Source organism: Anarhichas minor, unplaced genomic scaffold, assembly GCF_050575085.1.
Source record: "Anarhichas minor isolate MPS153535 unplaced genomic scaffold, ASM5057508v1 ptg000140l, whole genome shotgun sequence".
In the NCBI taxonomy this organism is placed as follows: Eukaryota; Metazoa; Chordata; class Actinopteri; order Perciformes; family Anarhichadidae; genus Anarhichas; species Anarhichas minor.
In genome coordinates, this window is record NW_027466586.1 from 208550 (window position 1) to 227500 (window position 18951).

The window sequence follows — 18951 nt, forward strand, 5'->3', positions numbered from 1 at the left end:
GCTGCTTGTTATTACAACAAACCTACCGAGTGTCGGTCCGGTCCGGCCTCTGAAACACAGCCGAGGCTCCGTCATCATGTCCGGCGTCCAGCTGCTCAGAGTGCTCGTGAACGAGCGTCTGTCTGCGGCCGCAGAGGAGATCTTCGAGGCGGTTAAAAAGACCATCGCGGGCTACGAGGAGGTGGTCCTCCGGCAGCGCAGAGTCCTGCAGACAATATTAAAACCTGAAATAAACATGAACAAACTCTCAGGTTTGTGAGTTTTAGCTTAATTTAGAGACATTTTTTCATGTTTAATGTTGGAAAGATCACAAACAGTTATTTGACGTTTGTTTACAATATTCAGATTTACCCTGTCCAACCACTGGATTTATTTATTTTTAGTTTAGTCTGGAGTTAATAAAATCTATAGTATTTGGTTGGATTGTGATCAAAATGTGGCAAAAATAAATTCTGGTTTATGCCAGAATTTATTTACAGAGATTAATTTAGTTTGCAGAGTGGTACAGAGTTTGCATTTTCTCTGTACCATCTAATGATCAATTACAAAACCGATATTTAAAGGCCAAAGACATTTTTGAAATCTAATAAAATACATATTTAACTTTGGGTAAAGATCAACAGCTCCTCCTGGTTATATCTAGATTTTAAATGATATTCTGGTTGATATTCTCTTTAATTAAAGTTTCTTCCTCTGTTCTTTCTTCCAGTAGACCAACCACAGCTGGCTCTCTCCGTCTGGGACGAGGACTTCCTCTCCGACCGGCAGCAGCAGGATCACTGTGATCAGGACTGGAGCTCCGGTCTGGATCAGGACGACCAGGAACCTCCACAAACAGAGAAGAGCCGGGAGGAGGAGGAGCTTCAGGAGGACGACGACACCATCAGGTTCATCTTCACTCCTCCGTACGTGAAGAACGAGCTGGACCAGCCTCTGTCCGGTTGTCAGAGCTCTAAAGGAGGACATCCTCTGCCGAGCACTCCAGCTGAGCAGGACCAGACGAAGGTGGAGGACGATGACGGAGCGTCCTCCAGCTGCTCTGCAGCCGACAGCGGCGAGGAGTGGGGGGGCAGCGGGGGATCGCAGAGCGACGACAGCGACCGCGGGTGGACAAAGAGGAAGGAGCCTCGTTTACCGACGGCTCAAAAACTTCACCCGACTAAAAAAGCGAAATCGCGAATCCGCTGTAAAGTCTGCGGGAAGGTCTTTCACGCCAACGTCTCTCTGGTGAACCACATGGAGGCTCACCCGAAGGACGTCTGCGGTGTTTGTGGGGAACGTTTGGAGACCGAGGAGGGCTTCCGGGTTCACCTGAAGACGCACGTGAAAGCTGAAGTCTGCGGCATTTGCGGGAAATGTTTCGGGGCCTCGAGCTCTTTGGAGACGCACATGAGGGTCCACACGGGCGAGAAGCCGTTCAACTGCAGCGAATGTGGGAAATCCTTCAACTGTCACCACAACATGATGCGACACATCCGGATACACACGGGGGAGAAGCCGTATCCTTGCACCGTCTGCGGCAAATGCTTCAACGACTACTCCACGATGAAACGCCACCAGCTGCTCCACGCGCACACGAGGAGCCGTGACCCGAACAACACGTCTGCAGACGAACACGTCAACGATGCGGAGGAGAAGATGACGATGTCATCGCCACCGAAAAAGCATCAGACTCGGACCATATGTGAAGTGTGCGGGAAAATGTTTCACTCCATGGTGTCTCTGGTGAACCACGCCAAGAGTCACGCCACGGACCTCTGCGGCGTGTGCGGGACGCATTTCGACTCTGAGGAAAAGTTAAAACTTCACCTGAAAACTCACAAGAACGGGAAGGTCTGCGAAGTGTGCGGAAAGTGTTTCGACAGTCAAGGAAACCTGGAGATGCACATGAGGATCCACACGGGGGAGAAGCCGTTTCTCTGCAGCGAGTGCGGTAAATGCTTCAACTGCCGACACATCAGGACCCACCTGTGCAACACCTGCGGCCGCTGCTTCAGCGTCCGCTCCACGCTGAAGCAGCACAGCAGCACGCACACCGGAGAGAAACCGCACCGCTGCGAGATCTGCGGTAAAGGCTTCCACCGAAAGACATACGTGAGGCTTCACATGAAGAGCCACGCGACTGAGAAATGACTGTTCTGTAAATATGGTGGCGTGTAAATAAAAGCTTTAAAATGTGCCGATAGCAGCTTTTTTTACTTTCTTACCGCAAATTCTTCACGTCCGTTGGCTGTGATCTAATAAACCCTTTCACAGCCAACGTCATCAAAAATATGCGGAGACATGGTGGCAACAGACGAGTTAGCAAACTTTAAACATTAAATTAAGACTGTTACCGGCATCAGAATGTCTCGTTGATTGCTCGGATGAGTATGTGTTTAAAATTGATAAAAAGGGGCAAACCAACCACAAAGTGACACAAAACAACTACAAAGAGATGCAAAGCAACTACAAAGAGACACAAAACAACTATTATAGCGGCAATCTTCCCTCCGTCCGATAGTCCACATTACCACTACTGTTACAGTCTGGGTTTGGCAATAAGCTTGACGCGTAATGCATCTTCGTAGGCAGTAGCTTCATTTAAAAAGGTTTACTCAACAAAATAAAGTTACAAGATACATTCTTTGCTCAACTTGTCACAGCGTTAGCACAACGTTCAAAAAACTATGTTGCTCCGCAGACTGAACAACCTCAATTGAGGGCTGTTGGCTGTGACGTAGTCAGTAATGCAACTAAAGGAGCATTTCCACATGTTTGTTACACAAATCACTTAAGACATCTTATCAAGGCTGATATGGCTCTTACAACTATGAAGAGACACAAAACAACTACAAAGATACACAAAGCAACTACACGGAGACACAAAGCAACTACAAGGAGACAAAGCAACTACACGGAGACACAAAGCAACTACAAGGAGACAAAGCAACTACACGGAGACACAAAGCAACTACACGGAGACACAAAGCAACTACAAGGAGACACAAAGCAACTAAAAATAGACACAAAGCAACTACACAGAGACAAAGCAACTACAAAGAGACACAAAACAACTACATAGAGATGCAAAGCAACTACAAAGATACACAAAGCAACTACAAAGATACACAAAGCAACTACACGGAGACACAAAGCAACTACAAGGAGACACAAAGCAACTAAAAAGAGACACAAAACAACTACAAAGATAAACAAAGCAACTACAAAGATACACAAAGCAACTAAAAATAGACACAAAACAACTACATAGAGATGCAAAGCAACTACATAGAGACCCAAAGCAACTACAAAGCGACACAAAACAACTACAAAGAGACCCAAAGCGACACAAAACAACTACAAAGAGACACAAAACAACTACAAAGAGACACAAAACAACTATATAGAGATGCAAAGCAACTACATAGAGACCCAAGGCAACTACAAAAAGACACAAAACAACTATTTACTACTAAACACCCATAAGTCTGTGCGTCTTGTTCCTCTGTAGGACAGTTGCTGTCTGTGCCCAGAGGCCCGTCGTCTCATAATCCACTCATGGCAATAACAAGGATACTTTAACTCAAGTACACGCAGAACTGGCCAATAATGCACCAATATCTTTAAACATTTTGCTTCCCCAGGAGGCTGAGTAGTGTGATACCCCGGTAATTCGATCACACTCTTTCCCTTTTTGAAAATGGGAACAACCACCCAGGTCTGCCAGTCCATGGGCACTGATCCCGACCCCCATGCGACATTTAACAGTAATAAGTAAAAAAGGAAAATATTCATGAACTTTTCCCTGAAAGACAAGGACGAAATACACCAAATAACAAAGTTAATGTTTTCACTAAAAGAAAGCAGCAATGCAAAAAATAGATAAGTCTCATCCCTGATGACTCATGATGCTTCACATTTGACCTTTTTAGAAAGAACTTTATTTATCAGTTAATGCAGCGAAGGAAAAACTGTGTGATGAACCGTTCAGTTTTTATATTTACGTTTCCACTCTCGTCAGATTAACGTGTTCAGGCATCCTCGAAGAAAAGTTGTGTGCGTGTGTGTGTGTGTGTGTGTGTGTGTGTGACTCCATCATCCCTTAATAACGGTCTTTGTGACTGTTGGAAGAGATTCTATGAACCATTTTTAGCTCTCGCCTACACCGATATTGATCCAATCAAATCACAGAACATCATCAGCTTGTCACGGGGCATGATGGAGGACTCAAGCGCAAACAGTCAGATGCAGTGAGAAAGGGAGACTGGAGATCAGTGGGACTGCACTGTAGAGGCTGGCGATCAAGAGCTCAAGGTCAGCTCACGGCAGCAGCAGCGTCTCCTCCTCCTCCTCCAGGAGCTTTTAACGCAAAATTAGAGTGTAACTTCAAAACAACTTGGAGCGGAAGTGAAATGATGAGTTGTTCATCTCTTGTTCATCCTCGTGTTTGTTTCAGGGTGAGTCACAGCTGATGAACAGCCCGTGTTTTATTTTACAGTCAGAGACGGAGAAAACTGTGTCATCCGCGCAAATAAGTGTGTTGATACTGCATCTGTGCACACACTTTGATAATAAGCTGTAATGCTGGATGAGTCACCAGAGCAGGGAAACCCCTCTAGACTCGTTACTGACTCATTCTTGGGCAGTGAGCGAGGCTGCAGGTGATGCAGGTTCCTTTCAGCAAAGACTTACGGAAAGTGTTCATAAAGGAATTAAAATGTCTGAGAGAGACTCAAACACTGGACGATCTGACAGTAGGTCAGAACTAAACCTGTGATTGTGGAGATTAGGATTGGGCCTTCCTGTGTGGATTTCAGGGCTTCACCTGCACAGGAAGCAGATGTGACCGGCTTCCCAGGAAGGAATCAAACCTGTTTCCTCTTGATGTTAATGTCTTTGATTAGTTGTCCTCACTGTTTTGAAGACCTGGAAACTCCCACGCTCACATCTGCAGACAACTAGGGCCCTAAAATGTGCTGCTGGCTGGCAGGATAGAAACCCAACCGCTGTGTTGACCACGCCTGTAAACACATACGAAAGTCATAAAACAGTTCAGCAAGTGAAACGAAAGTGAAAGATGAACGCACGTTTCCTCCCAAGGTGCTTATATAAAGCAGAGTGAACTCACAGCCTGCACTCCTGGAGGAACGCAGAGAGAGAGGTACGTGAACACAAACTTTTTGTTTTTATGCATCTTTATGGTAAATATTATTAATATGAGGAGATGAAGTGACTTAGTCAAAATAAATGCTCCTTGTGAACTGCGCTTGATCCCAGTTTAGTTTGTTAGCTTTAAACTATTATAATAATTATGTTAATAATAATCAACAGAACTCTCTGTATGAATATGCGCAGCAGAATAAAGCGTAGTCTTTATACTGGCATTGGATACTATAGAGTAAAACAGTTAAAGGTGTTTTGTTGAGTTTTTCTTTCTCTGGGTGGAGGTCTGAGGACAGAGGGTGTGGTTCGCTGTTCAGACTGTAAAGTCCCTTCAAACAAATTTATGACGATGAAGACTTTTGGTCCCAGTAGAATCATTTACAGTCACAGTAGCAGGTATCGTCTCTGAGGCTGCACCGAAACACAGCTGTGCTTTGAGCTGAACATGCTCACTATGACGTTAATGTACTGATGTTTAGCAGGTATACACTCTATGTTTACCATGAGGGAGCCACCCTACACCACGGTAGTTTAGCATGTTAGCAGCTGAAGCTGTCATTAGTTCTGCAGGTGTCTGCTCATGATATGAAAAGTCACCAAAGGTATTAATTCATCCTGAGGGGATCATGAATGTGTTCATCAAAGAACAAGAAGAGGAGAAGCACTTTGTGTTTGATTCAAACAAGATGCTGAACATAGTAGACATTATGCATGTTAATCAATAGCATTTTCATTGTGAGCATGTTAGCATTTAGCTCAAAGCTAAAATCATGCAGCCTCTTTATTCATTTCGATGGCGCCGGTCCACCGACACAATGGAGCTGACAAACCGGAGGCTCTGGTTAAAAAATGCAAAGTGGTTGAACCTGCTTCATCGTTTTCTTATAAGTTCTCGTTTCACTTTGACAGGATAACAGTTGTCCTCTATTTCTTCTTGTGTTTGTGCTAAGCTAGGCTAAACACATCCAGAACTTGAAATGTGTAGTTGACTTACTTCTAAATTCTCTGCTTTCATTCCTGTGTTACTGATGTTTCTTCTCATAGAATCCTTCTGAAGTCTAATAATTCTCTTTCCTACAGAGATCCTGACACCAACATGTCGTACAAGTGGGCTGAAGATGACTTTGAGCTGCCCGAGGGGGTCGGTCGACTGGGCCTCACTGAGCCACTTAGGAATAAAAAGTACGTCATGTACCACGGCACCACCAAGGCGACGGCTCAATTAATCCTGAAAAACGGTTTTCAACAGTCTGAAGACGGGATGCTCGGCCGCGGCGTCTACCTCAGCAGAGACCTGCAGAAAGCTAGCCGCTATCCCATTGGTCACCTGGAGTCTGACAAGGTTGTCATTAAGGTTCAGGTCAACGTGGGCGAAGTGATCGCCATCAATTATCAAGGCCACCCACGTCAGAAGACCTGGCATGACCCCAGATACGGCCCGGTGTTTGACACCGCCTGGGTGCCACCCAAATGTGGAATGGTGCCGAGCAAATTGGAGGAGGATTGTGTCTGGGATCCAAAACGAATCAAGATCCTTAGGACCATCAATCCACGTCCAGTCCAACCTTATGGTGGATGTGGTGCACGGGGCTACCAGTGAGCTCTACGACATGTTACCAATTTATTTTGTATATTCAAATGTATTTTTATATATTTGGATAAAAAGTAAATGACATTTGCATTTTGTTACTGTGTCTTTGAAACCTGGAAAATAAATGGTTCTTGTTAAATATGAGTTTCTCTCTGGTTATGTTGAAGGCGGAGTGTGATGAGTATGTTTTTATTTTGAGACATCCAAAGTCAGAAGTCCCCACGAAGGATCACCTGATCACACCTGAGACAGAGAGTGAACAAAACAAGCAGCACCTGCTCAGGTGCTATCACCTCCACGCTCATCAGGAGGTTAAACAGGCCGCCTCCCTCCTTCTTTTGACTCCCTGATGAGTTATATAGGCATCCTGTAAGTGAGATGAATCATTTAAAGAATGAATTCAACATTTTGCAGTCTAAGAAATAGTCCAGCACATAATCAATGCTTCTCTCGAACAATGTCCAGTGGTCTCAGCCGAGTACTGGACGGTGTCCTGCGTTGAATCCCAACTTGATCTTTCAAGTCACTCAATATATTGCCCTTTCGCCCCCCCCTTCCTCGAGCTCTCTCATCCTTGCCACAAGACTCTCAGTCTTAGTATTGAGTTTTACACAAACACATTACGATATAACAGGATATACAGTCCTTATTTGGTTAATCAGAACAACATTACTTCATCTCTGCTCTACTCCGGTTAGATGAGGACACCTACATCAGCACTTTGACAGTCTCTAACTGATTTCATCAAACCATTTTGCAACCATTTGTTTGTCCAGCGCACACACACACTATGATCCCCAACTTTTCCTGAACGCTGTCAACAGACACATTATTATGATCACTTTACAGTTTGTTAAATCACTTAAATCATTTCACATTACTTCACAATATATAATTGCATAAGTTGACTATTGGATTATACTTTTCTAATCTTTTATGCTCTGTGTTCTTCAGACTGATCTTCTTAGTCTGTACCTTTTATTCCTTTAACTTTAAGGCAGCTCTTCTGGGATCTCAAACCTACTTGACAACACATACTGTCAACAAAAGTCATAAAACAGTTCAACAGGTGAAATGAAAGTGAAAGATGAACGCACGTTTCCTCCCAAGGTGCTTATATAAAGCAGAGTGAACTCACAGCCTGCACTCCTGGAGGAACGCAGAGAGAGAGACGTACGTGAACACACACTTTTTGTTTTTATGCATCTTTATGGTAAATATTATTAATATGAGGAGATGAAGTGACTTAGTCAAAATAAATGCTCTTTATGAACTGTGTTTAATCCCAGTTTAGTTTGTTAGCTTTAAACTATTATAATAATTATGTTAATAATAATCAACAGAACTCTCTGTATGAATATGCGCAGCAGAATAAAGCGTAGTCTTTATACTGGCATTGGATACTATAGAGTAAAACAGTTAAAGGTGTTTTGTTGAGTTTTTCTTTCTCTGGGTGGAGGTCTGAGGACAGAGGGTGTGGTTCGCTGTTCAGACTGTAAAGTCCCTTCAAACAAATTTATGACGATGAAGACTTTTGGTCCCAGTAGAATCATTTACAGTCACAGTAGCAGGTATCGTCTCTGAGGCTGCACCGAAACACAGCTGTGCTTTGAGCTGAACATGCTCACTATGACGTTAATGTACTGATGTTTAGCAGGTATACACTCTATGTTTACCATGAGGGAGCCACCCTACACCACGGTAGTTTAGCATGTTAGCAGCTGAAGCTGTCATTAGTTCTGCAGGTGTCTGCTCATGATATGAAAAGTCACCAAAGGTATTAATTCATCCTGAGGGGATCATGAATGTGTTCATCAAAGAACAAGAAGAGGAGAAGCACTTTGTGTTTGATTCAAACAAGATGCTGAACATAGTAGACATTATGCATGTTAATCAATAGCATTTTCATTGTGAGCATGTTAGCATTTAGCTCAAAGCTAAAATCATGCAGCCTCTTTATTCATTTCGATGGCGCCGGTCCACCGACACAATGGAGCTGACAAAAGTGGTTGAACCTGCTTCATCGTTTGCTTTCTTGTGACGTCTCGTTTCACTTTGACAGGATAACAGTTTGTGTTTGTGCTAAGCTAGGCTAAACACATCCAGAACTTGAAATGTGTAGTTGATTTACTTCTAAATTCTCTGGTTTCATTCCTGTGTTGCTGATGTTTCTTCTGATGGAATCCTTCTGAAGTCTAATAATTCTCTTTCCTACAGAGATCCTGACACCAACATGCAGTACCAGTGGGCTGAAGATGACTTTGAGCTGCCCTATGGGGTCGGTCGACTGGGCCTCACTGAGCCACTTAGGAATAAAAAGTACGTCATGTACCACGGCACCACCAAGGCGACGGCTCAATTAATCCTGGAAAACGGTTTTCAACAGTCTAAAGACGGGATGCTCGGCCGCGGCGTCTACCTCAGCAGAGACCTGCAGAAAGCTAGCCGCTATCCCATTGGTCTGCAGGACTGTGACAAGGTTGTCATTAAGGTTCAGGTCAACGTGGGCGAAGTGATCGCCATCAATTATCAAGGCCACCCACGTCAGAAGACCTGGCACGACGCCAGATACGGCCCGGTGTTTGACACCGCCTGGGTGCCACCCAAATGTGGAATGGTGCCGAGCGGTTTGGAGGAGGATTGTGTCTGGGATCCAGATCGAATCAAGATCCTTAGGACCATCAATCCACGTCCAGTCCAAAATGTAAATGACAGTTGCACGTGTCTTTGAAACCTGGAAAATAAATGGTTCTTGTTAAATATGAGTTTCTCTCTGGTTATGTTGAAGGCGGAGTGTGATGAGTATGTTTTTATCTTGAGACATCCAAAGTCAGAAGTCCCCACGAAGGATCAACTGATCACACCTGAGACAGAGAGTGAACAAAACAAGCAACACCTGCTCAGGTGCTATCACCTCCACGCTCATCAGGAGGTTAAACAGGCCGCCTCCCTCCTTCTTTTGACTCCCTGCTGAGTTATATAGGCATCCTGTAAGTGAGATGAATCATTTAAAGAATGAATTCAACATTTTGTAGTCTAAGAAATAGTCCAGCACATAATCCCCTGTAAAACCACAACATGCCGTTGGATCTGTGTGAAACACATTCCAGCAACATTTTATAACTGATACATTTGATGATTATAACCTTAATTAAGTGTTTGGTCTATCTTACATTAAAAAAAAGAGAAAGTGTGAGTGTGCTACAGTAAAGGTAGCAGAAGGTGTTGTCATCTAACGTCTCTGTTTTATTAGTTAATTCCTTCAAAGATATTAAATTTACCCTCAAATGTTTGGCATCATTGCAGCGCTAAAACACATGCATGTCCTTAAAAGGCTAATACGTATACGTACATACGTGTACGTCCACTAACGTAACAGTTACTGGGTTAGCCTTTGTGCTAACGTTACTGGGTTAGCCTTTGTGCTAACGTTACTGGGTTAGCCTTTGTGCTAATGTTACTGGGTTAGCCCTTGTGCTTACATTACTGGGTTAGCCTTTGTGCTAACGTTACTGGGTTAGCCTTTGTGCTAATGTTACTGGGTTAGCCTTTGTGCTAACGTTACTGGGTTAGCCTTTGTGCTAATGTTACTGGGTTAGCCCTTGTGCTTACATTACTGGGTTAGCCTTTGTGCTAACGTTACTGGGCTAGCCTTTGTGCTAACGTTACCGGGTTAGCCTGTGTTCTAACATTATAGGGTTAGCCTTTGCTCTAGGTTAGCTCGCTGAGCAGCAGCTCTAAATTGTTCTTTGACACAGTGAGTGTGTATTCATGAACAAGTTAACTTCTGGTCTTCACTGTTGGTCCGTTTGTAGGTAGTTTTTTTTAGTCCATTTTTTTCGTTACAAGCTGTTGTTTGTGTCTGTTGTTTAGACCGCTAACAGGTTTTTATAAATGGTGGTTGCTGGTGCTGCATTGGCTCATTTGTTCAACCAATCACTGTACACATACGTCAATCATGGTCCTGGGAAAGTACCTACTCTGAAATAAGAGCTTAAAAAGTCCCTCTAAACGCCGTTCTAAGAATTACAATAATTCCTATTTCTTGAGGTGTGGACGCAAAAATAATGGGGGTTCTTAGAGCTATGAAAAAGTTCCTCCAGTCTGAAAACGCCTACTGTTAGCTTTGTCAGCACTGTTGCTGTTGTTTGCGTTGTTAGCACTGTTAGCACGTTGGCTGCCGGCTCAGGCGTCGCCATGTTGAGAGCCGTGTGGAGGCAACAGATATGCTCTGACTAATGTGGTGGAAAAAACTATTCAATAGTACCGAGTGAGTCCTATAATACTGAATACTGAAACAAGAAACATTGAGGAAAGAAGTTTGTCCTTAAAGTATTTATTCTCTGCGCAGAGAAGACTCAATCATCCCACAGAGTGCCTGTGTTCTCTGTGGGATGGAGAGAGTGACCTGTGTGCTGTTTGAGCACATCTTTTAAAGGGTCAGAGCATCAAGAGAGAGGGGGGAAGGTGTGTTTCTCCAAGACATCTGGTTTGTTTCTAATCTACACATTTTACAATAGTACCTGAAATAAAACATTTACTACAGATCCTGTGGTTTACTACCTCTAAGCTAAACATTCAGTGATCACTATCTGCATCAAAGGTCTATGACTGATCTATTCTAAACAACAACACTCACGACAGTTTAGATTTACGACTACTCGAATCTGAACATGCTCGCAGCACTCCCTTCCAGATTCTTCCTTTGAAGGGAGCGGTGGCCGACATACAGTACAGTAGTAAGTAAAACATAGAATAGAGCATATAATCAAGTCACAGTAGAACATTATACAGCACAATGACGTTTTCTATCACACAAAGCACAGTTGAAACCCTAAGAACTCACCATCATAAATCACACCTTTTCCTGAAGGAGCTTTAAAATCTGTTCAGCACCCTCTAACCTTTGACCCTCTTCTCCTAAACATCTACATCACGTAGATAGAATGTGATCCACGTGACCTCTTCACCACGGAGGCCAGAGGGTGGACGAACTATAGGAAACATTTGGTCTGAGTGTCCTGGAGGACAAAGATCCAGATCCAAGACGTCTGTAAGAAGATGGAGAGAGGAAGAAAGAAAGAGGGGAAAGAATCAAATCTATCTTTAGATGTTCATTCAATTAGATTTCTGTTTCTGTTTCAATATGCATGAAATCAAACTAATCTGGTGGAAAGTGTATTAGAAGGCGAGCAGTGATGGAGCAGAGCAAGATTCATAGCGTGTGTGTGTGTGTGTGTGTGTGTGTGTGTGTGTGTGTGTGTGTGAGCGTGTTTGTGTGTGTGTGTGTGTGTGTGAATGTGTGTGCATGAGTGTGTGTGTGTGTGTGTGAGTGTGTGCGCGTGAGTGTGAGTGTGTGTGTGTGTGTGTTATCTGCATGGCTGAACAGATGGAGAGGTCATCATCTCCTCAGATCATATTAAGGGGTTTTGTTTCGTATTAAATCATTATTATATCTCATTTCATTGTGTCTCACATCAGTTGGACCAACACTGCTGAGTGATTGATACCACGATGTAATACACCGAAATACATTAAATCAAGTAATGTACAAAGTCATGGTACTTGTACTTTACTTGAGTATTTCCATTTTCTGCTACTTTCTGCTTTTTACTCCACCTCAGAGGTACAAATTGTACTTTTTACTGTACTACAGCTCAGAGGTAACTATTGTAATTTTTACTGTACTACAGCTCAGAGGTAAATATTATACTTTTTACTGTACTACAGCTCAGAGGTAACTATTGTAATTTTTACTCTACTACAGCTCAGAGGTAAATATTATACTTTTTACTGTACTACAGCTCAGAGGTAACTATTGTAATTTTTACTCTACTACATCTTGTTGTGGCAATTTATCATGTTGTTCTTTCAGGTGTAACTTGCATCGCTTAAACCCTGAATATATGCAGACGAGGCCATCCAAACTCATCCAACCCCAAATAATAAATGTTATCATATCAAAGGTATTTTCTCTTCCCATGAAGACAATACCAAGGCTGGGACCTTGGCCTTGGTGGATGCGTAGGCGGACAGAGGAGGACATCTGCGAAGGGGGGGGGCAGATAATGCACATATAATATAAACTATTCTTTGTTGTTAGACCTCCGAACCATATGTGGGAAAGAGCTCTATTTCAATAAATATGTTTTGACAGTTTAAGAGTTTTCTCATCACGGTTATTTCTCACTGGGAGGTTAAAAAGATTAATTTCCACCACACATCTCAGAGGTAAATATTGTACTAATACATCTCAGAGGTAAATATTGTACTACATCTCAGAGGTTTTTTGGTATTAATACATTCTTGTACTTTTACTGCAGTAAAGGATCTGAATACTTCTTCCACCACTATATATATATATATGTGATACATTTGAAGATTGGAATTTATTGCTTATTAGAATCAATTTATGTGATTTATTAAATATGTTTTTTCACAAAAATAAATGCTGATGTCTTTGATTAATTGTCTCCACTGTTGTGCCGCTCATCACTGCACATGAGCACCTGGGCAAAATCATGACTTAGTTTTTCTTTCTTGCAGCAGTAAAAACATCTGTGACTAAAAGAGGCGACTGGGAAAGTCCCATAACTTCCACGCTCATATCTACAGATAAAACTTCTCACTGGCTGGACAGAACTCCAAACACCACCACTGGGTTGACACACCCACACAAAAGTCATAAAACAGAGAAGAAATGAGAAGCGAAAGTGTAAGATGAACTATTTCCTCTCACATCTTGTCGGTCGGTGCTTCTATAAAAAGCAGTGAACTCACATCCTGCACTCTTGGCAGAACATAGAGAGAGAGGTATGTGAACACACACTTTGTCTTTTGTTTTACCCAAAAAGTGCATTTTTACAGTGAATATCATCAACACTGCATGATCGAGGAGATACCGTTAGTTAGTGTGATGGAGAGTGAGCTCTTAAACCTTTGGTGGAATGTGAATGTGTGTGACTCAGCTGTGAACTCGCTGACTGATAAAAGCTCCTTTTGAACTGTGTTTAATCCCACTGAGATTTTCTCAGAAACGAAACTATTAGTTAAAGTGGGACGTGCACTGTTTTTGGGGAGTTTTTCCTAACCAGTTGTCTCACAATAGAGGGTATACTGTACAGATTATAAAGCCTCTGCTCTCTAGTATTGACTTGTATAAATAGATTTGACTTTACTTCACGGTTTAAAGTCTCCACTTCATTTGACTGCCACGGCTTTTGGCCCCTAATGAAAGCAACGCCTATACGTTTGACTATATCTTTTCAAACTGTTCGTGACAGTTTTCTTTTTTTTCTTTTTACAAAGTTTTGTTGCCTAAAAACAAAGTGGTTTTGTTGCTTTACAGCTAATTTTTGTTTTTAAAGTAATGTCGTCCTGAAAACGCAGTTGTTGCCAGGATTAAAATCCAAATGGCAAAGGGATAGAGTTTCAGCAACAGTTTGACCTCTTTCATCTGAATTACTGGCTGTGAGGAAACACACTATTGTTATGTGTTGACCAACAGACATTAAGGGGTCTACATTGACACTGAATCAGGTCTGGTTCTGTCATGAAAACCCCTGCTGCTGGCAAGAGTGTCAAAGAGTAATAAGTGTAATAAGTGTCTCACTCTGTTTACACCCATGTAACAACATGTTCGCTACACGATTGTATGCTAACTGATGAAAATATTAAAACATTAAAATCTCTTCAGCTTGTGTTAACCACAGACCTTATTTCAAAAGTCTAACCAAAACCACATTCAGAAAACACATTGACTGTGAGACGAGGGAACAGGAAGGGCAAAAATGTTGACTAATTTCCGTGTGTTTTAGGCAGTGGCGGCTGGTCAATAGAGGGCCATGGGGCCTGGCCCCACCTTGAGCCACACAAAAAATAAAAAATAAAAATTATAATAATCATAAATTATACAAATTGTCAATATTTGTGTTTTTGAACTATGAAATGTACCCAGTAATATGTGTAAAATATGATATCTGCGCAAAATATATGCTTTTCCTGCTCGTCCTCTCCGCCTGTGTGCACGACACGTCTCAGAACGTGCAGCTAGGGGGGCCAAATCGTTTTGTCCCAAAAGAGGCGGGTCTATGAAGCAGTTTAGCCAATTGCTGATTAAAGATATAAATGAGTGACATACAATTTAAACAATCAGCGCCTTCAAATAGATTCAGTGTGGGGAGCTAGGGGGGCCAAAACGATTTGGCCCCCCTAGCTGCGCGTTCTCGTCAGGAGAAGTCTCTACAGGAGAGCGCCAGCGCCAGCGCGAGCACTACTCCTCCAAGTCTCGTTTGAGAGGAGAACTTTGACGGAGATTCTGCAGACCAAAGAGCTGACATCAGATCAGCCTGACCTCACAATCAGACAGCAGACTAGCAGGAAAGGGAAGCAGTACATGCGAAGCTTCTGTACTAGCTGAACACCAGACAGGTTTGGCTAGCTGGATGACGTCATGCTAATAACGTATTTAGCTTTTTAAAACAACGGGGACAGATCCAGCACGGACAGTTAGGGAGTGAGAGATGAGGAGGTAAGGAAACATGAGAACACCAGGGTAGGGAGTGAGAGATGAGGAGGTAAGGAAACATGAGAACACCAGGGTAGGGAGTGAGGGATGAGGAGGTAAGGAAACATGAGAACACCAGGACACACATGGAGAACTCTGTCAAGCTACATATTAGGCAAAGTGAACATCTTTTCTTCTACATAGTTGTCCTCAGTCTCATCTGCTTAACGTGGTCATGGAGGCATCAACATTTAATAGAGATGTTAAATTAACAGTGAAAACTCATCATAGCTTAATTTAACATCAGTATTCATAATTACACTTCATGTTTACTTCTCCTGATCTTTACCTCCTATAACAAGGTCCATAGGGGCATCTCAATAAATAAACATGTTATATTATATTATATTATATAAGTGTTATTTAATGCTTTTTTTCATGTTGGAATAAATGTTAAATATTTAACTGCAAAGTAGTAATGTGTGTTTGATACTTTAATTTTTTTGCATTAAATCATACTGGGATGTTTCCTGACATTGATAGTTTTACTAGTTTTACTATTACTGTTTATTACTTATTTACTTATTTATAATACTTGCTGCTCTTGTTTTTTTTACTCTGTATCTTGTTGTCTACTTTGCTGCTGTGATCCGTGAGTCCACTGCGGGACTAATAAAGGATTATCTTATCTTATCTTAGCACTCTATTAACATTCTAATTTAGCATGTTAGCATGCTAACATTAGCTAATTATCAGTAAACACAACTCATTAGTAATGCAGGTATTTGGTCATAAACCAAAGTATAACACACATTAACATGTTGATCTGATGGTGGTGCTTGATGAAAAGTCAAACATCATTCTGAGGGGAACAAGCTGCCCTTCATAACCACACGGGGTTCCTCCTCCAGCGGTGGCCCTTTAGAGCGGGTCCATCCTGGAGTACTTCCAGTCCTCCTACACCTGTTGCCCACACACCTACATCCGTTGATAAGGCCGACTTTTTCGCCTGAAATAAGTGATACGGCGGTGGCTAGTGTTATTAAGTTATCCTGGCTTTTGCCCCCTTGAGCAGGCTAAGATGGTCTCGCGTGTATATTTTGTGGGGTGCGTTCGTTACCTAGGTCAGAGGTCACTGAACAAGCCGTCTTCCATTGCTTCACTCACACTGGGTGGGGGTATCGGTTACGCAGCTAGGCTGCACACCTTTTCAGTTTCATTTGCAGTGCTGTTTAGTTTTTTCTTATGGAATCCGTCTGAAGTATAATAATTCTCTTTCCTACAGAGATCCTGACACCAACATGCAGTACGAGTGGGCTGAAGACGACTTTGAGCTGCCCTTTGGGGTATTTCCACTGGGCCTCTCTGCGCCAGTTAATAATAGAAAGTACGTCATGTACCACGGCACCACCAGCAGGAATGCTCAATCCATCCTGGCCCACGGTTTTAGCCAGTCTGAAGACGGGATGCTCGGCTGCGGCGTCTACCTCAGCAGAGACCTGCAGAAAGCTAGCGCCTATCCTAAACGTCATCCTCAGTCTGACAAGGTTGTCATTAAGGTTCAGGTCAACGTGGGCAAAGTGATCGCCATCAAATATCAAGGCCACCCACGTCAGAAGACCTGGCATGACCCCAGATACGGCCCGGTGTTTGACACCGCCTGGGTGCCCCACAACTGTGGAATGGTGAGGAGCGGTTTGGAGGAGGATTGTGTCTGGGATCCAGATCGAATCAAGATCCTTAAAACCATCAATCCACGTCCAGTCCAACCTTATGGAGGATATGATGCGTGGGGCTACCAGTGAGCTCTACGACATGTTACCAATTTATTTTGTATGTTCAAATGTATTTTTATATATTTGGATAAAAAGTAAATGACATTTGCATCTTGTCACGGTGTCATTGAAACCTGGAAAATAAATGGTTCTTCTTAAATATGAGTTTCTGTGTAAATATGATATGTTACATTTACCTTTTGAAATATCCGCCTCGTAAATGTCTGCTGCCACTCAAAGAGGCAAAAACACAAGGTCACAATTCAGACATGGAGGCTCAGTCTCCTGAAGCACGCTGGTCTCATCCAGCGTTTGTAGCTGTACCTATGAAAATAGTATAAAGACTGCAAAAGCCACACTGGCTGAGCGTGAGTGGACAACAAACAGTGATCATCCAGCTGGGAGAGCGCTGTTCAGGCGGCAACCTCCGTTTCTGAAAAGTGAAGCCAATGCTGCATTCTCTCTAGTGTCCACCAGGGGGCGACTCCTCTGGTTGTATAGAAGTCTATGAGAAAATGACTCTACTTCTCTCTTGATTTATTACCTCAGTAAACATTGTAAACATGAGTTTATGGTCTCAATCTCTAGTTTCAAGTCTTCTTCAATACAGCATGATGTTCATTTAGTACATTATGGTCCATTTAGAGTCAAACAGACCATAAAGCAGGGCAGGGCTACACAGTGATTGACAGGTCTCTGACGTACATGGTGTCTCTATGTCACTCCTCCTCAGTCCAAATATGGTCACTTCCTGTTCACTGTTTGCAGAAAACCAAGATGGCGACGACCGTAATCCAAGATGGTCAAAACCCTAAACTCAAGGCTTCAAAACGTCCACAAACCATTGAGTGACGTCACGGTGAAAAACATACACCTCTTATGTACAGTCTACAGCGCTGTTCCCCAAGTGAAACGAGAAGTCAACATTGATGTATTCATCATGCTGAAATCTCAACCTAATCTCAACCTAACTAAGTAGTGTTGTTGTCTCAACCAAACTAAGTAGTTTTGTTGTCTCAACCTAACTAAGATGTTTTGTTGTCTCAACCTAACTAAGAAGTGTTGTTGTCTCAACCAAACTAAGAAGTTGTGTTGTCTCAATCTAACTAAGAAGTTTTGTCTAAACCTAACTAAGAAGTTTTGTTGTCTGAACCAAACTAAGTACTTTAGTTGTCTAAACCTAACTAAGAAGTTTTGTTGTGTAAACCTAACTTTGTAGTTTTCAGCCTAAACCTAAGTTTACTTTGAAGACAGAAGTTTATTTTGAAAAGACTGTATGTATGTAACGAGCAGAAATTGACACATTTTGCTGAATTTCATAGGAAAACAGGAACAATGAGAAGCAAAGTTTTGTAAGATATCAAACGAACCATTGTTTGATACGTTGGCCTGGTGCAGTGGTTCCCAATCTGGGGCCTGGGCCCCCTTCAGGGGAATGCCAATGATCACGGGAGGTGCACCTTTTTGTCTGCTTTGAGGCTTTTAAAATTAGATTTGCAAATGAAAAGCTGAAATCATAATAACACACTTACTGCATCATTTATAATCATTAAACTCATTTTTTTTAAAGACTAACTAATTTCATACATGAAATCACTTTATTCATAAAGAGGATTTTGTTCACAGATTTGTAATTTTTTTGGTTTGATGATGTCAGAAAATGGGGAGGGGGGGAAGAAATCATATCTATTTTTAGATGTTCATTCAATTAGATATCTGGCACTTGTCTGCAATATGCATGAAATCAGACTAATCTGGTGGAAAGATTATTAGAAGGCGAGCAGTGATGGAGCAGAGCAAGAGAACGGCTGGAGCGTACTGCATGTGTGTGTGTGTGAGAGAGGCTTTGGTTGTACATGCATACATAATGTGTGTGTGAGGAAGAAGGGTGGAAAGACAGTTTATCATATTAAATCATTCTCATAACTCATTTC

The 18951-nt window shown here is 42.4% G+C and overlaps 2 protein-coding genes across 2 annotated transcripts; both read left to right on the top strand.

Moving 5' to 3' along the window:
• LOC142943579 (uncharacterized) lies at positions 1 to 2178 on the top strand. Its single transcript, XM_076085168.1, has 2 exons — positions 1 to 251; positions 710 to 2178. The coding sequence occupies exons 1-2, from the start codon at positions 77 to 79 to the stop codon at positions 2131 to 2133; spliced, it is 1599 nt and encodes a 532-aa protein (XP_075941283.1). The 5' UTR covers positions 1 to 76; the 3' UTR covers positions 2134 to 2178.
• Positions 2179 to 5002: 2824 nt separating this feature from the next.
• On the top strand, positions 5003 to 17177 carry LOC142943573 (uncharacterized). The gene is made up of 5 exons (XM_076085159.1): positions 5003 to 5143; positions 6226 to 6741; positions 8954 to 9461; positions 9525 to 9640; positions 16528 to 17177. Exons 2-5 carry the CDS (start codon positions 6242 to 6244, stop codon positions 17045 to 17047), a joined length of 1644 nt encoding a protein of 547 aa, XP_075941274.1. The 5' UTR covers positions 5003 to 5143; positions 6226 to 6241; the 3' UTR covers positions 17048 to 17177.
• Positions 17178 to 18951: the final 1774 nt, after the last annotated feature.